Source organism: Saccopteryx bilineata, chromosome 1 (genome assembly GCF_036850765.1).
Source record: "Saccopteryx bilineata isolate mSacBil1 chromosome 1, mSacBil1_pri_phased_curated, whole genome shotgun sequence".
NCBI classification, from domain to species: Eukaryota; Metazoa; Chordata; class Mammalia; order Chiroptera; family Emballonuridae; genus Saccopteryx; species Saccopteryx bilineata.
This window is the reverse complement of record NC_089490.1, coordinates 223,136,112-223,155,081: the sequence shown is the minus strand read 5'-3', so window position 1 is coordinate 223,155,081 and position 18,970 is coordinate 223,136,112. Positions and strand designations below refer to the sequence as shown.

General features: G+C 37.5%; 1 protein-coding gene across 12 annotated transcripts in view; it reads left to right on the top strand.

The window, feature by feature from the left end:
* The window catches only part of AKT3 (AKT serine/threonine kinase 3), a 363,939-nt gene that overhangs the window by 144,347 nt on the left and 200,622 nt on the right, over positions 1-18,970 (top strand). For 11 of the 12 annotated variants that reach the window (XM_066236840.1, XM_066236795.1, XM_066236763.1 and 8 more), the window contains one exon: positions 4,556-4,681. The exons of the other annotated variant lie outside the window; for it this stretch is intronic. In XM_066236840.1, the coding sequence (XP_066092937.1) occupies positions 4,556-4,681 (126 nt within the window). The remainder of the gene's footprint in view (positions 1-4,555; positions 4,682-18,970) is intronic. 12 annotated transcript variants of the gene reach the window in all.

Genomic DNA, 18,970 nt, shown 5'->3' with positions numbered 1-18,970 from the left:
TTGGCTCCCTCTCTCTGTAAGTAATGAAGGGCGAGTACTTATTTTTATTAATAGATGCATTAAATATGGATATCATCTATTCAGTTTTTCCCCTCAGAGATGATAAGCACTAAAAATACATTTTGAAAACTTGGATTATGATTAAACATGGAATAAAATATATAAAAACCCAATATTCTTAGCTAAGTTTATAATTGTTTCATCTTTATGATAAATCAAAACAATAATGCCTTTTCCAGACATACATGTAGGGGTGCTTTCACCCTCTTCCTTAGGGAGAGATTAGATTTTGGAGCCTATGTTATAGCAAGTATGAATGGCCATTGGTAATTTACAATGCTGTATTGTCTGTGTCAGTTACAAAAATAAGAATTTTAGTTTGCATTATAACCATTGGTCATTAGCATCTTTCATTTTCCTTACATTTTATCCTAGGAAAATAGCATATTTTTAAAAGTGAAACTTAAATGTTTTGTCTGATTGAATTCTAAATGATCATGGTTTTATGGGATTTGAGGAAAAGAGGGCTATGCTGTCTAGATGTCTTTTCAATTGGATTGTGTCTGTTACTATTTTCATAGATCAGTTACTGTACCTAATTGTGTGTTTAGTGGGGCCTATGGCCATTGAGGCCAGACCTCCAGTAGGTGGATGGGTATTTTGCATTGTTCTTAGCCTGTATGGACTCCCGGCACATCTAACATTCTACTTCTCGTGAAGCTACAGTTAGGACCAGATTCTGGAACACAACCTAGCCTTAGAACGGAACCAAATCTTCATCAACGTAATTCATTCATGAACACACAAGCTGAATTTTTCCTAAGGATCTTTTTTCCATTTGTATGTCTGAACAAATGTAGACATTCCCTGGTTATTCTAGATGTAAGATCTTTTAAACATTTTAATCAGCCCATTTTTAGTCCATAGACATTTGTTGCTATAGCTCCTGCTTTGGCACTTCCTGATGACTTCAACATTTAAAAAGTCCAAAGGTAACTGTATTTTTAATATTTGGAGGAATCTCTCTACTATTTTCCATACTGTACCAGTATTTTTCCAATACTGTACCAGTATTCATTCCCACAAGCAGTGAATGAGGGTTCCTTTTTCTCCGCAGCTTCTCCAGCACTTATTACTTGTCACGTTCTAACAGGTGTGAGTTGTGTCTCATTGTAGTTTTGATTTGCATTTCCCTAATAGCTAATGTATCATAGAATTGTACACTTAAAACCTATATAGTTTTATTAACTGATGTCACCCCTGTGAATTTAATTTTAAAAGTCCAAATGTGATTCTCAGTAAAATGTTATTGAAATAAGGTCTATAGTATGTGAGGATTAATTTAGATGGAAGATTGTTAAATAGAAATGTAATTTGAAATTAGGTGAACAGTAGGAAGTGAGCAGTGTTAATGTTGGCTAATACTCAGTTGAATGCATATCATCTCTAATAAAGATGATCTAATTGAGTATTCTATCAAAATATTTAAGGTGGAAAGTGAGTGTGAATTTAAACTCATACCATCTCTCATCTCAGGTTGTTATTAAAAATTAAGCCTGGGACCCAAATTATTTTTACTTAACTGGGGAAATTAAGAATGCTTTCAAAGGCCAACATTTTTACTCAAAAGCAAAAACACTGAGATTTTTCTTTTCCGGGTATTTTTCTTGGAATAATGTACAGTATTATATGTCGGGGATGAATAACAGATTTATTTTAAAGAATGTTTTAACAACTGGAATCCTTCTACAGATCACATAAAATATATTAAATTTCTGAAGATTTGTTTAATTAAGATAAAAGTTTTATGTGGTGATATTGTGTGTCTTCCATTTGAGCATGTAAATACATAACGGCTGACAGGAAATTATTTGTAAAAATGAAAACTTGATTTTCATTTTTTCAAAATTTCACACTTCTTGATTAAGGATATTCAGTACTTTTATAAAATGAAAAGAAATGGTGTTATCCCATTTTTTTCTACTTTTAAATTTTTTAAATGAATTGGTTTTAATTTTATCTTTGGTAAAATTATTAAACTATTTTTATCTAGCTCAATAGATTTATAGTATCTTATACCAATATAAACATTACTATTCTACAATAGCATTTAAAATCTAAATAGTTTATCTCTAATTAGAGAATATCTAATGATTTTAAATTTTATATAGGAATACATAAAACTAATAAGTATAATCAAGAAAGGAATTATTTTATTTTTAAAAATAGGGACTGTGAGGTTAACATTCTGGTTTTATAAGTGTGGCATGTGTTTCTTAGTATCAGGGCCATATTTTTTCAGTAAAACAAAGTGGGAGAGGCATCATGTTTTCCCTCTTAAGTTTCTTTTCTGTGCTCATACACTTGGAGGGGGTGATGTTTATATATATAGTCTCCATGTATTTGTTCCTTTGGTAAATTATTGAGCATCTATCCAGTGGTAGGCACTAGGCTGGGCACATGGACCATATCACTGTAGGAAAGAACTGATATTTACTGCCAATTGTGAGATCGAGTTTTCAAGCAAAACTTCAAGTTTTGGAGAACATATCTGCTAACATGAGCCTTGACAGCTTCCCAGTGCTTACTTTTCTGATGAGATTTGCAGTGTTAATGTGATTATATAATGAAATGTGTCAATATTTTGAAGATCACTGGACCATTATTTTCTAAAAAACCAATGTGTGATGTTACAAAATTATGCGTAGTGTAAAAGATTTATTCAATGTGTCTATAGACCAGTGGATTTTCACAGACCAGTACAGAAAGTTCATCAATAGGGTTTCTAATTCCACATTGCCATTAATCTTTTAGAGAACTATCACTTGTCAAATGCTGGTGTAGTATCAAAGAAAGACATCCATAATTATCTGAATACTCTTTCCTTTTTTGGCTACATATCTGTTTGAGCCAGATTTCCCCCCTATAGTTCAGTGAAAATAACATACTGCAACCGACTGAATGCGGAAGCAGATGTGCGAATCTGGCTAACTTCTATTAAGCTAAACATTAAAGACATTTGCAAAAATGTAAAGCAGTTCTACTCTTCTCACTAATGTTTTTGTTTTAAGAAATACAATTTTCTTTGAAAAATCTTTGCTACATGTAATGAGTTTATGGTCATTTAAAAAAGAAGTAGTAAAAGAATTTGTTTTCAGTTTCTAATACAGTAAACATGTAATCTACATAAAAATTCTGGGTGGTTCTCAGTAGTATTTGTGGGTGTAAAGAGGTCTGGGTAAGAAGTTTGAGAATTGCTGATTCAGAGGGATGGTTCTACATCTGAAATATATGTTGGGGTGAGGTTAGGTAGGAGCTTGCATTTTGTGCTAAGAGACTTTTACTCATCAGGAATGAGTAAGGAGTCAGAATTTGTGAGCAGAAAAGTGATATATGACTAATCTGGGGGTGACAGGTGCATTGGGATAGAAGCGGGGCAGTGAGCAGAATGGAGAGCAGTCACAGCACATTAGCAGAAGGGCCAATGGAAAGTGTTAGGTTCAGTTGAGGTTGGGCTAAATAAGAGAGATTTGTGAAGGGTGCATTGACCTAGCTACAGATAGGCTATTATAAGGGAACAGTCAGATGTTAGGTTTGAGCTTAGATAACTGGGTTCAAGAGAAGCTGATTTGTAGGGAAAGTTGAACTATTTCCAAATTTTTATTAAGTATTTGAGATTGAATACCTAATAGAGAACTGAAAGTTGAGACCAGATAACCTCCTGGCTCTTGTAGTGCCATAGAGCACCTCTGTTGTTTAAAATTACCAAGAGTTCTTTATGAGGTAAGAAAATGGTGATCTGGTTGCTAAAATTTTGTATTTTGGTAGGTAGGTGATAGCTTATATGAAAGGCGGATAAATTTACTGACTTATAAGCTTGAACTGTACCATGTGCTCTTGTAGGTATTGTATCTGTGTGTGTATGACTGTGTATATGATTTTAAAGCTCTACTAGCCCATGCTTTTCCATTTCCCTGACTCATTTACAACACTGTATAGAAAGTTACTTGCCTGTATAGAACAGTCAAATGCTGTTTAAACAAGTTATGATCAAGATGTAACAATGAAATAGACTCTCCTCTTGCATTTTGAAAAAGCGGCACAATTAGTCAATGGTACATAGAAGAGAAACATCTATTTCATATACCTCTTATGATAAGTATTTTTCATAGAAACCCCTCATTACTCTCTGGGTAATTTACTGAGGCTTTTTAAAAACGGCTGGAAACATGCTCTTAACAACCATCTGATAAAAAATGAAAAACTGAACAAAATGTGTATTCAGATGAATGATTCTCCAAAGAAATAATGGTGCAAATGAATTATCAAAGTGTGAAATCATTAAAAACAAAACATGTTTGGGTTTTGATTGAATCTTAATTGTGGGCTTATGTATTTCCTTTTGTAAGCTAAGTTAAAAGAAAATTGCCTAACTAAATTTTTGGAGGCCAGTGTTGTAGGACATATATTTATTATACCATAATTTATTTTCACATAAAAGCTGCTGTTCATTTTTTTCCCCCTTAGCATTAACATGCATGCTTTCCTCATGTAGGGGAATATATAAAAAACTGGAGGCCAAGATATTTCCTTTTGAAGACAGATGGCTCATTCATAGGATATAAAGAGAAGCCTCAAGACGTGGATTTACCTTATCCCCTTAACAACTTTTCAGTGGCAAGTAAGTTCATTATCATTGTTGCTTCACCTTGTGTTTATTTATTTGCGTGACCTTATGTGTCAGATGACTTAGTATATATGAGGAGCCTATGAAAAAGTTTAGGTTTCTATTTAATAGCAGATATTTTCAGCTTTGGCAGAATTTCAATTCCTTAGCATAGATGATCAATAATGTGTGGCCTTATAAAATGAATTGCTTAATCTTGTTTCAAGTTAGCCCTTGAATGTGATTACTATGGTTCTCCAAATGTGAACCTCACGTTTTCCTGTACGAAATATAAACAAAGCCCTTTGACCTTGTTGCTGGAGGGACCATGGTTTGAAGATGTTGCGATACTTAGTGCATTTCTAACCAGTTTCCTGTCATAATGTTAGCTCTTCCGATTGATCGTTTGATGAGAAATAAGTGCTTTTCATTAGAAATTATTTTTAGGAGAGATTTTATTTGTCGTTAAATTTTTCTTCCTTACAAATACCTAACAAAAAAATTTTTTTAATGAAACCTTATTTAGAAACTGTAAATTTATTTGAACATAGCACAAAGTATAAACTGAAAGACAATGTTAATGTTACTGACAAGTTTCTGTGTTATGACTAGACACTTCTGGCTCATAATCTGCGACAGGATTTTTCTGCATTAATTCCGAAGTGCAGCATTTTAAAGTTGTGTTAAGTTAAAATAAGCCTGCCTAATGGCTTAAGTCTATACCATTGTTATAAAATCTTTAACTAGACATCGTTCTTAATTTTGGTTGTATATTGTCCATTGTCACATCCAGAAAAGATAGGAGGGAAGATTGAAACAGAAAAATAATAATAATAAATACAGTAAAATAGTAACAAGAAAATCCAAGATAGCAGAAGTCCTTGAAGGTTATAAAAGTCATTTTACCATTACAGAGAACCCTAGTCTTTTTCATGGATTTTTTTTCTTTTCTTTTCTTTTCTTTTCTTTTCTTTTCTTTTCTTTTCTTTTCTTTTCTTTTCTTTTCTTTTCTTTTCTTTTCTTTTCTTTTCTCTTCTCTTCTCTTCTCTTCTCTTCTCTTCTCTTCTCTTTTCTCTTTTCCTTTCTTTCTTTCTTTCTTTCTTTCTTTCTTTCTTTCTTTCTTTCATTTTTGTGACAGACAAGAAGGGAGAGAGATGAAAAGCATCATTCTTCATTGCAGCACCTTAGTTGTTGTTCATTGATTGCTTTCTCATATGTGCCTTGACCAGGGGGCTACAAAGACCGAGTGACCCCTTGCTCAAGCCAGCGACCTTGGGTTCAAGCTGGTGAGCTTTTGCTCAAACCAGATGAGCCTGCACTCAAACCAGCGACCTCAAGGTCTCGAATCTGGGTCCTCCGCATCCCAGTCGACGCACTGCACCACTGCCTGATCAGGCTGGATACTATCTTTTTATTTTTGAAAGAATAAGATAAATCAGTAAACCAAAGGATTTATAAAATCATTTGAATGATAAAGATACTAACTTGAAAAAAATAAACAACTTCTCTGTATAAGTGGATTCTTAGGGAGTTTTTTTATTAAAAAAAGAAAGGGGGAGAACACTTATGGATTTTAGTTAAGGAAATTCTTTTTCTCCACCTAAATGCTTGTTAGATATTTATAGCTTTCAGTAGAAAATTATTTTTAAAACCCTATCATCAATTAAAACAATATCTTATATTTTGTATTGATTTGACATATTTTCATTCTAAAGATATGCACAGGCATTTGAGTTAAAGAGATAGGAACCCGGCTCTTCCACATCAGTGGCAGAGATTACCGCGCACTGCCTACAGCCAGCCTAGTTTCTTAGCTTCTCTGTTTCATTAGTGAATGCTATTGATTTATAAAAGTATAGAACTCCTGTATCTGCTGATCAAAATGCAGCATTTTTTGACCTTATGAAATTTCACACCCCAACAAGTTTTAAAGACATACTGTATGTCACAATCTGCCAACATCTGCTCCAACAGTTCCACTGGCAGAGGCTTCATATATGCTCTGCTCTTGGGGAAGAGAGCCTGTTCAGTGACTGACAGTCAGCTCACCCACGAAATAAATATTAGTCGACATCTGTACTCTTTCCTTGGATAATCGAGTAGTTGTAGGTAGTTGATCCAAACTAACTAGTGAAGTTGTAGACCAGCTCCTTGGTTTTTGAAGGTGTAGTAACATGGATCTTACCCTAGAGATACTATTTTAGCCTTTTTATAGGTAGAGATACCAGTTTATTTTAAATAGATTATTCTTAAAGCTCAATTTATTACAGTCTTATATTTTACTAATAACAATGGCCTGAGGGAATAGGGTAGCAACATGGGCACTGGTTGAAGTTCAGATTTCTGCTTTGCCATAAGCCGTGAGGATGACCTTGGGCAGGTCATTCTCTGAAACTCTGGTCTTTTGTTTCTTTGTCAGAATTGTGAAAACACTTGGTTCAATAAATCTGTAAGGCCCTTTTTTGTCTCTAATCTTCTGGGATTCTGTGAGAGTAAAATTGAGCAGGCCCTTGAAGAGTGAAAAGGAGTTAAACAATTTAAAATAGGAGAGAAGAATATTCCAGGTAGAGGGTGACAGAATGTATTTATTTATGAGATATGAAAAGAAAGAACAGTTGGAACAAGAGAGGATTACTTCACCAATAGTTTCTTACTGCCCACTACCTGTTAACATGAAAAAAGAGACTAGTTTACAAGGTGTTTCTAAGGTATACTGGGAAATGTGATATACACATAGATTCCATTGATAGCTGCAGTAGGAGTAGCCCGTTTGTCCTAATAATTAAAAATGTTACTTCAGTTGAATCTGTATGGGTTTGAATGGAGTTTTATGAAAATAGGCTTTCTATGAATATGGAAAAATAAAGTGAGACCTGGAAGGAATTTAGAATTGAGCTTTTTTAAAAAAAATATTTTTTTATTATTAATTTTAGAGAGAGAGGAAGGGAAAAAGAGAGACAGAAACATCAGTCTGTTCTTGCATGTGCCCTGACTGAGGATCGAACCTGTAACCTTTGGGTATTAGGACAATATTCTAACCAACCGAACCATCGGCCAGGGAGGAATTGATATTTTGAATCTTCATTAAGTTTCTTCTTCCTTTCTTTTGGATTTAAGATTTCCAAAAAGATGGTCTATATTCATCATTTCTACTTCTCAACCCACTGCCCTCTCTTTCCCTCTTATTTGCTTGATTGAAATCACTTTTAGTTCCTAGGTTCTCCAGTAACTACTTCATTTCTAAGACTAGTAAACATAGTCTAGTTCTCCTTTTCCTGGAATGCATCTGGTCTGTGCCGACTGTTGTGACCACCACTGCCTTCTGGGATGGTCTCTCATCATTCTTCCCTCTGGAATTCCTTTCCCTGGTGTTCTTCGTTTGCCGATTGTGTACATTTTGGTGTCTAACTGGGTTCTGGCCAAGGACTGTTCTCACTTAGTACCCTCTCCCTGGGGCAGAGGTGTCTTATTCACTTCTAACATTTCAGTTCTTACCTATATGCATCTTTTCCCCACACTTACATATCTTCAGGGCAAGCCTTTCTCCTGAGCAGCAGGTTACTGTGTTCACCTAACTTCTGGACATTTGCTACCTAGATGTGTTTTAGATTGAACATGTCCCAAGCAGAACTCAAGATAATTTTGTCCTTGAGTTCTTCCCTCTGTTCAGTATCTCATTTCTGTTGAGCAGAACCTGGGTCCATTTCATGCCTCCCCTGCCCCACACGCATCTTCACTCCACTTCCAATTTATTTCTAGTCCTGCTGATTTTGCTTCTTATTTCTTGAACTTATGTCCTTTCCTATAATCACCCAAAAACAAGCCCTCATTATCTCTACAATAGATTCATAACTAGAGACTCTGCTTCTAGTTTCTGCCGCTTATAGTACTTCCTTCACATTACTGTCAACGTGATCTTTCTAAAATTAAATCTTAAGTACTCCATTCCCTTGTGAAAGCCCTGCCCTGGGTCTGCATTGCCTGGTGGATAAAGTCCAGGTTTCTTAATATATCATGCAAAAGATCTTGTCTTTCTTCTGTGCTGAACTACTTATTATTCCTACATGCAAACTCCATGGCTTTTCTACTCTGAGCCTTTGTTTATGTTGTTCCCTCTGATTAGGATGTCCTTCCGTTCTTTGTTTGCCTGGGTCATTTTCTTTTCATTCTTTAAGACTTAATTCAGATATTTTTCTTGGTTAACTTGTTCATGCAGATGTCTCATCTGCTAATCTGTGAGTTATTTGAGAGCTTAGTGTTGTTTATCTTTTGTCTCCTAGTGCCTACATGTTAGGGCTATGTTTAAGTGAATATCTGAAAACATCTAGTCCATATTTTTCCATTTTTAGATGAGAAAAATGAAGCCTTTAGAAATTTAATGATCTTTTCAAGGTTGTTTTACTAGATAGTAGCAGTTAAGTATCAAATTTCTCTACTGTTATTTTAAAATGTTATTCCCCTCCCCTCCCACATTCTGTGACATTTTACCTAGATTAAGAGCCTTGAGATTTGAGTTTGGGTAGAAGTTTCAACACTTAAATTGCTAGATGCTGTTTGTCACCAGAATTCTCCAAGTCCTATGAAATGTGGGTAATAATATTTGACCATCCTTGGGGCTGATCAAACGTGGGGCATGGGAGTCAAACATGAACTATATGTAAAGGTGCCTTCTGAAAATAGTGCTGTAGAAATGTAAGTAAAAAAAAATTTTTTTAAAGCAAGATATGTCTCTAATAAAAATTTTGGTTTGGTAAATTGTTAATTATAGGTTGAGGTTATCTTTGCACAGGAAATACTACATGTTAACTGAAAAATAATATAGCATTCCTATAAGCACTGTTACAAAGCTGTCTTAAAGGTACTTGGAGCACAATAGTTGGTCTACCCAATGGTCATGGTCTTAAACATTTTGACAGTTTCAATCCAACTCAAAAGTAGAAACGATTCCTCAGTGGAGAGCTGTCTTGGGGCTTAACCTTCTTGTGCTCAGTGGATAGAAGAGAGAGGTGTACACAGAAGGACTACCTAGAATTCTACTGTATTCATGTTGCAAATATTGGCTCATTTTGACAATGTCTCTTTCCTCCCTGAAACCTTTTTTCAATCCCATTAAAAAAAATAGGTAGGCTGGCATTTCTTAGACCAATTGAAAAAGTGAAACATTTACTCATTAACTTATTTTTCTCGTTCTGTTTGGAAGAAAGTAAGGAAATTATGGGGCTTAAACCTATCAAAAAAAATCCTCACCTAAGAATAAATATTAGACTCAGATTATAAACATGAAGAAAAATATGTTGATTCCAACGAGGGCTTGCACTGTGGCTGTTCATTGGGATAGAGAAATAGCTCTGACTTGATCCTTAGTCTTACATAACACATGATACAATCTAGAATGACAACTCTGTAATCTAGAAGAACCTGATACTATATAAATATACAGGGATTAGGAGAGATCAGGATAGCTTGGTTTCAAGAGTTTACTGGTCATTAGAATAGTACTAGATACTAAAAGGAGCATTCAATACAAGGTTTGTCTATAGGAATTTGTCACTGACTCTGGAAGACATCACATACAACATGTAGCAGTGGGAGGGAAATGAGATCAACTGCCAAATGAACTTTAAAGAGAACAAATGCTGCAGAAATTGAGAGAATATGTAAAGGGTACGCTAGGTTGACTAGCTAAGAATTTATTCATGAGCTGAGGTTAAACATGAGCCTGGAAAGATAGGTGATATGTAGGGTTTTGAAAGAAGGAAAAACAGTCTCGGTGAGGTTAACAGAGCAAACATATGAAGTTTGGAATGAAGTAGTAGCTTGTTTTATGAACTGTCTGGGCAATATCCTAGATGAATAGAGAATTTGTTGTAGAAATATAAGATAAGTTTTAATCAGATTGCAAAAGGTCTTGAATACCAGATGTATATTTTTAATGGCAACCTGTTGAAAACCATTGGAGACTTTTGTTTATTAGGTGTCCCAATGATAAAAAGAAAAAAGAACCGGCCCTGGCTGGTTGGCTCAGTGGTAGAGCATCAGCCCGGCATGTAGAAGTCCTGGGTTCAATTCCTGGTAAGTGTGCCCATCTGCTTCTCTACCTTCCCCCTCTCCTTCCTCTCTGTCTCTTTCTTCTCCCGCAGCCAAGGCTCCATTGGAGCAAAGTTGGCCCAGGCACTGAGGACGGCTCCATGGCCTCTGCCTCAGGTGCTAGAATGGCTCTGGCCACAATGGAGCAATTCCCCAGATGGGCAGAGCATCACCCCCTGGTGGGCATGCCGGGTGGATCCCAGTCGGGCACATGCAGGCGTCTGTCTGACTGCCTTACAGCTTCTAACTTCAGAAAAATTAAATAAATAAAAATAAATAAAAAAGAACCTATCTGGTTATATCATGCAGTAGAATGGGTACATCTGTAGACAAATAGTTCTCTTTCCCCCATAAATCAATCAGCCAATCAGAAAGGTACTGTCTAGTTTTCCTCACTTTCCAATCTCACTGTTTTCATGCCAGTTCTTGAGCGGTTCCCCCTGGATTATTCTGATAGCCTCCTCATTGATCCTTTGCCTTCATATATTCTCTCTGGAGTGCATCCAAACAATGAGTAGATTTCATTTAGAGTTGTCTTCCAAAAAGAGTTCCTTTGCAAATGCCATCTTCTTGCTCAGAAAATTTTCAGATTTTCTCCATTTTTCACAAGAGGAAGATGAATTAGTATTTTTTGATGTATTATATATCAGTAATTAAACACTTGCCAAAATTGTAACTATGTTATATGCTATCTATTTTTAGTATTCTTTTTTTTTCCTCCTTCTGTTACTCCTGAATGTTTCACTCATTTGCTTTTGACATATACTGGTACATCTGTTAGGTCCAGTTACACACAGAATTCCTAACCCTGTTTTTATTTCAAGTGGTTCTTAGACCATTTTATGGACTTAATCATTTAAAGATTTGCTGCGTCGTCCTCCCCCTTTCCCTCCCCCAATTATGATCAGATTTTAGGCAAACAGAAAGTTATGTTTGATAAGAGGTGCATTCTTTATAAACATAAATTTATGTGTATATCATTTGAGTTTCCTGTTAGATACACTGACTCTTTAACTGCTTCTTTCGTTATAGCACTGTAGGTGAGCTGCTCAGATATATTGCAGCTGCGTCTTCCTTAGTATCGTTCATGATCTCTCCCCCTCTTTCCTGATTTACCCTGAAACTAATCTGTTTAACTGCAATCTTGACGTCCTTGGCTGCATTAATCAGAATATAACTTATTAAGGGACTTATGTAGAATCAAGAGCAATGATAAACTTCTAGAGCACAGTGAGTGTGTACTCATTTTTAAAATTTCCTATAACATTTATTACAAGATCTGGTGTTCTGGGAGATCACTGGACTTGGAGTCCAAAGACTTGGGGAGTCCGAAGACTTGGAGTCAGAGCTAGAATTTTTAATAGATGTGAAGCTTGAAGCCTTTGTCCATTTCATTAATCCACAAAACCCTTGGCTTTGAAGAATTTATAATTTGGTAGCAGAAATCCTGAGTTTGAGTCTTGATTCTGCTACTTTACTGGCTGTGTGACATTGAAAAAATCTCATAACTTCTCTGATCTTTATTTTTCTTATCTTTAAACATGAGGTTACTATGTCTTGGGATTGTGGTGAGGATCAAATGAGATGACATATGTGAACATGGTTTGTAAGTTATAAAATGCTGTGCAGCCCTGGCTGGTTGGCTCAGTGGTAGAGTGTTGGCTGGCGTGTGGAAGTCCTGGGTTCGATTTCCAGTCAGGGCACACAGTCTCTTCCCCTTCCACAGCCAAGGCTCCACTGGAGCAAAAGTTGGCCCGGGTGCTGGGGATGGCTCCATGGCCTCCACCTCAGGTGCTAGAATGGCTCCAGTTGCAACGTAGCAAGCCCCAGATGGGCAGAGCATCGCCCCCTGGTGGGCTTGCCAGGAGGATTCTGGTTGGGTGCATGCAGGAGTCTGTCCGTCTGCCTCCCTACTTCTTACTTCAGAAAAATTTTAAAAAAATAATAAATTCTATGCAAATAAAAGCATGGGTGTAAGAAGACATTCAGTAGTAGCTACTCATTGAGTTGAATGGCAGGCAGCAGTTGTTCCCTATCCCACTAACTTATATTGGGCTGGGTGGAAATGACTCTACTGGAGTTTGGTTACTGGCCTGACAAGTTGTAAGTAGAACCTATTTCCAACAGTGAACCTATTTTTGCCCCCAGCTGCTATTGCTTGGCTGGGGGCAAAAATCCCAGTTTTATATAATGCCAAGGACTCTACTCTGTACAGGCTAGTCCTTCTTATAACTAAATAACAGGAACCAGACCCCTACACTATGCTACGGTCACTTCTGACCAACAAGGAAGACCCCCTGTGACTGCACAGGCAGCACCTCTACATGGACTTCAGAGGGATGGGGTTCAGCCCAAATTCTTCAGCCCTGGCCTTCAGAGGGCAAAGCTTCTCAGGTGGATGAAGGTCCCTGTGACTCTTGTGACCCCTTCTTCAGTCAGAAGTTTTTTTGTTCTTTTGTGACAGAGACAGAGAGAGGGACAGATAGGGACAGACAGACAGGAAGGGAGAGAGAGGAGAAGCATCAATTCTTTGTTGTGGCTCCTTTGTTGTTCATTGATTGCTTTCTCATATGTGCTCTGACCGAGTGGAGGAGGCTATGGCAGACCGAATAACCCATTGCTCAAGCCAGTGACCTTGGGCTCAAGCTGGTGAGCCTTGCTCAAACCAGATAAGCCCGCGCTCAAGCTGGTGACCTCAGGGTTTCGAACCTGGGTTCTCCGTGTCCCATCCAACGCTCTGTCCACTGCATGACCGCCTGATCAGGCAGGAGTTTTTTTTGTTAATAAAAGTGATAAAAGGTTTAGGTATATTTCTGGCTGTTCCAAGAGGATCCCTTGGTTACCGTGCATTGGGGTGAAATGAAAATTAAATTGGTTCTCTCTTGAGATTATTGCTTTTTTTGGAAGATGGAGGATGTTATGGGGACTGCTCTTAGGGGAAGACAGGCAAGAGGTGACCAGTGTCAATAGCTTAACAGCAGTGGCACAGGGATAGGACGGAGACCCCAGCGGAACCAACCTTCCCCCAGCCTCCATTTCTATCTTCTTCCATTCCTCCCTTTTCCTCTTTCTTCTTCTCTCCTGCCTCCTCCCTTCCCCAACCCACTCAACTTCTATGGTCAGCAATCAACTATAACTTAACCAAAGATACTTAAATAAAGGAACACCCTACAAGTAATTACTTTCACTGAATTATCCTTAAATCCTTTGACCTCTGACTCCTCCCTTATCTTCCTTCCCTAGTCACCCAACAACACCCTCACACACATGGTCTGTTTTGAAATTTCTACCTCATGTGCATATGATGTAACTAACACAATTTGGAAACCTAGAGGAGTTACCACAAATAAATTTAAACATACTTGTACGAAATCTAATTCTGATGAATATATAGACAGTGTTTATTATTGAGGGTTTTATTGGTTCTGAGGGGAAAAAAGAAGGAAATAAGGAAGGAAACCAAGCTTTCTTTGAGTGTTACTATTGGCCAGGCCCTTTCATGTTTGTTATCTCATTTAACCTTCGCAACAACCCTCCCAGGTGACAATCAATGTTCTCCATTTTAAAGCCACTGAGAGAGGTCATGTGACTTGCTTGAGGCCACTTACCTGGCACATGGCAGAGCCAAAATTTTCAGCAGATGCTAACCTTGAAGGCTGTGTTCATTTCATTAATCCACATACAGAGGATACAATCCTCGGCTTTGAAGAATTTATAATCTAGTAGCAGCAGTCTGCTACTAGATTATAGGTATTTTGAGATATTTTCTGGTTCATTTCTGAAGTAAGTTTATAAAGAACATATTACATATTCAGTAAGGGTTTGGGAAAGGAAGATACCATTAGGGACTACGTAATCAAAAAAAGCTGTAAGGTATTTTTCCCCACTGAGAAGGAAGGAACGGGACTAGAGCCACAAAGTGTGGAATAGTAAACGGCTTTATTGAGTACAGAGCACGCATCCCGCCCGGCAAGGTTCCCTGGCCCCGAGGTAAGATGGAGGCCAGGGAAGTTGCAAAGATTAAACCGTGTGGGAGATATTTAAAGGGTCCCTCTAGGGAAGTGGAGCTAACATGACGTGGTGAAATCCCACTGGCTGGCAGACGATCTCTTTTCCAAACAGTTCCTGTGAAGCCTCCTTTTGGTGAACTTGGTTGTGGGCGGTCCTAGCCAAAGTTCCCAGGTCTGAGTTCCCCACGTGACCATCCCCCATTATCCACCGACCTTACAAAAGCTTCATTGGAAATTGAGTTTTGGATAAACAGCAACTTTTCAGAAGATGAAGTACATTTCAGGTGACAGGAGTAGCATTGATTTGAACATCAGTTGAATCTCTAATTGTAGCTTTAAATAGATATGAAATGCTCAGATGAAAGCCCCAGGTGGTATGTTATTTCTTCAATCCCTGTATAGAGTGAACAATTCCAAAGGAGGAGAAAGAGTTAAGTGACGGGTAAAGACCGCACTGAAATATTTCGCAGAAAGCCATGAGCACATCGGACCCTGTTTGCTCAGAGTCTGAGGCGCAAGCCCAGTGGCTCAGGTGACATTTATGTGCATTGTCTGTTGTGACGGCGTTGCCCGTCTTCTCTCCTCATAGAAGATAAAATAATTTTACTGATGCAAATGCATAGTTTGTTTTAAAATCCTCTCTTCAAGGCAATATTTTTTCTTTAGCTAAAAAGGTTTTCGGGTAAGAATCCAGTGTGTCTTTATCTGTTGATTTAGAACAAACCCGACGACTTCTCGGTAGGAGAGGTGAGGTGGAGGCGGGAATCCCAGTGCGGGGGGGGGGGGGGGGGGGTGCTGGGAGGACTCCGCAACCATGTGCAGCAAGCCGCTGTGGTGGATGCACCCATACCTTCTTACACTAAGCCACTTACTGTCAACAGCTCTTAGTTTTTCAGGTAAGAATTTATTTATTGTGTAACATTCCCCAACATCAGTAGGCTAAGGGATCCTGTTCTGTTCCAAGGATCCTTATTGTTTTGTCTTATTGCTGAGCCCAGCTTCCTCCTGCATGACACCCTTCCATATCTGATGGGTAAAAATCATTCTCTCTGCACACTTTTCTGACTATACGCATTGATTGACAGTTCATTTATCATTAAGTTTAATGTCAATATCTACCTATTTATCTAATATTTATTTTTTAACTTACATTTTCATTTTAGAAAGAAGTTATGTAATTTTTAACATTGTAAATTAAAAGTGATTATCTGCCTATCATATTTGGTGCTTTAATCCCAGCTTACTTATAATTAATACATAAGGCGTTAAGAGGGACTTCAGGAAGGAAGAGAATTGACATTTTAAAGAGCTTGCTTTTTATGAAGTGCTTTATTTGTACAATCACATTTTTTCGTGATAAGAACAACATGAGATAAATAGTACCTTAAGAAAAAAACCAGTTAATGAATCTAAGACCTAGAGAAGTCAAATTACTTTCCCAGAGTATCAAATCAAGTCTCTGACAGTGGTCTAACTACAATTTGGACTCTAGTCTAACACCTGGCTTGAATGTATTTAATCATATAAACAGGTCAGAGGTGACAGCTCTCACCAAGTAATGTTTATCAGCACCCACAAAAAGTTCACGTTATACCAAGTGTTATACACAGTAGGTAGTATAACGGCAGACGCACCATTCTCAAGGGGTGTTTTTGTTTAACAGTATTTACTTATGCTATAGCAGAGGTGTGAGCATGGAGGTGGAGCCAGGTGACTGATTATTTGATGGAAGGGCATTATGTAATATTGGGTCAGTCACTTAATTACGCTGGGACTGACTTTTGTCATTTGTGGTGAGGGAGTTAGAATGAGAGATCTCTCAAAGTTCTTTGAAAACTCAATGATTTGCCTGTCCCCAGCAAAGGGTTTCTTGAAACATTGATTCTGTTGAGGATTAATAACAATAATTACCACTTGTTGAGCACCTGGGTGCTAAGCACTCTACATACATTTGGTTAATCCTGCTAACATTTTTTGCAGGATCCATGATACCTCCATCACAGCTGGGGAAAGTAGGCTCATGGAGTTTGCCAGTAGTCATGCGTATAGTAAGTGATGGAACTAGAAGCTAAACCCACGACTTCCAGGGTTCAATGCCAATGCTTTCCCGACTCTCCTGCTTAACGAAAGCATCTCTGGTTGCCTTTCTAGGGGCTGGAGGCAAGAGGTTTTCTAGAGTGGGCAGTTCAGAAGTGTGGGCTTCTCATATCTCTAGACTGGCTAATGTCAGTATCATGGGTCCAGTCTTGCTATTCTCCCCTCGAATAGGAATATATGTTTTGGAGCTTCTGAATACATCTGACACTTAATGCAGAGGAGGGACTGTATGTGAAGATTTTAGCCTTGTTCTTCTAAATATATCACACAAGTCATAGGAGAAACACTAATTTTGAGAGGTGGAACCATCTGGATATTTAGTATGAATTCCCTGATCATTGGATTTTTGACAAATTGGATTTGAGGGTCACTGTTTTGTTGATCTCTGCAGTTATACACCAAATTACTGCCTTTCTGTTTTTCCCCCCTACATCAGGGGTTGGGAACCTTTTTGGCTGAGAGAGCCATGAATGCCACATATTTTAAAATAATTCCATGAGAGCCATACAACAACCTGTGTACGTTAAGCATTATCCAATAAAAATTTGGTGTTGTCTCGGAGGACAGCTGTGATTGGCTCCAGCCACCCGCAACCATGAACATGAGCAGTAGGAAATGCATGGATTGTAATACATGAGAATGTTTTATATTTTTAACATTTTTTTTATTAAAGATTTGTCTGCGAGCCAGATGCAGCCATCAAAAGAGCCACATCTGGCTCGCGAGCCATAGGTTCCCAACCCCTGCCTTACATCTTTATGTTCATTTATAAGCATTTGTTATATTTTGGGTAAAGTTAAATAAGGCCCAAGGCCACAGTCAGGAGGAGGATCTTTAAGCCTTGGAATTTAGGGAAGATATAGAGACATTCTTTTGGATTGGAAAGAATACACAATCAAGCTGATGCTAATGGAAAAATGAAATGTAGGTCCAGAGAAAAAAGATGGGGTCTGTTTGAAAGTTTTGTAGAGGAGAGTACATTGCTCCTGATTACAATAATGTTTCTGCACTATAATAAGGTCTTTCTCTGCAAGTGCAGCTTTTTTCATTCGTTTTGTGCTCTGCTTCCTGTTACTAATTGTCAGCACAATAGTCTTCCAACTATGAAGTCTCAGTGTCCTTTTGGACCAATTTGTCATTGTCTTTCTCCCTCACCCCCCCCCCCCCCAACCCATGCACTCGGAATCTATTACTATGGTTGCATTTTTAGATGTTTTCTGCGTTTTAAAATGGCAACGCTTTTGAAATATGCCAGAATGGTTCATGGTAATTAAACCATCCAACCAGCAACCGTTTTTGCTTCCAAAAGCACACTAAGAAGGTTTCTCTCTCCATAGGATACTCTTAGAAAGGGTTTAAAAATAAACATATAATGCTCTCTCAGTAGCATTATTTCATCTGCATTGTTCCCTTTGAAAGCTCCACAGTGGCCTGTGGAAGTGGGACATTTTGTTAAAATATTTTTATTAGCCTGTACTATATCCAGATTGACTGTTTACCTCATAAACTCTTTGGAAATCTGTGCCTTTAGAAAGTTATATTTTTCCTACTAATGGCTATTCTTACAGAAAATTTTATTATGACTAAGGAATCAACATGCTTAGATTGACAAGCCTCAGCAAGTTCTATCAGCCTCTAGGCAACTGGTATCCCATGTTAAATCCTGTTAGTTTTTTAATATTTTGGCCAACAAATATTTCGCATGTGCTTTCAACCTACTAATGATTTGATATTGACAGATAGTTTTTTCAAATGTAATTCCTATAGATAAATACTGATATGGTATTATTCATTAATAGCTTATCTATCACCTGGAACTTCCCCTATCTTATAATCATATGATCAAACTGTACTGTTTTTAGAGATAATATTCTTACAATAGAGGGGAGTTATTTTTAATGCATGGATACTAAACAAGAAGTTTGGTCAATTTTCTTTGGGGGGAAACTATTTCAATACTCTATATGTCACCTGTTTCTGTGAATTTAATTGCCAAAACCTAGAAAGTATATAAAGCTTGTTATAAAGAAATAAACCATTAGTTGCTCTCTTGTAAGCAGCTAACATACCTCAAATGGCACACAATATACTGGGAAGAGTTAAGAATTTG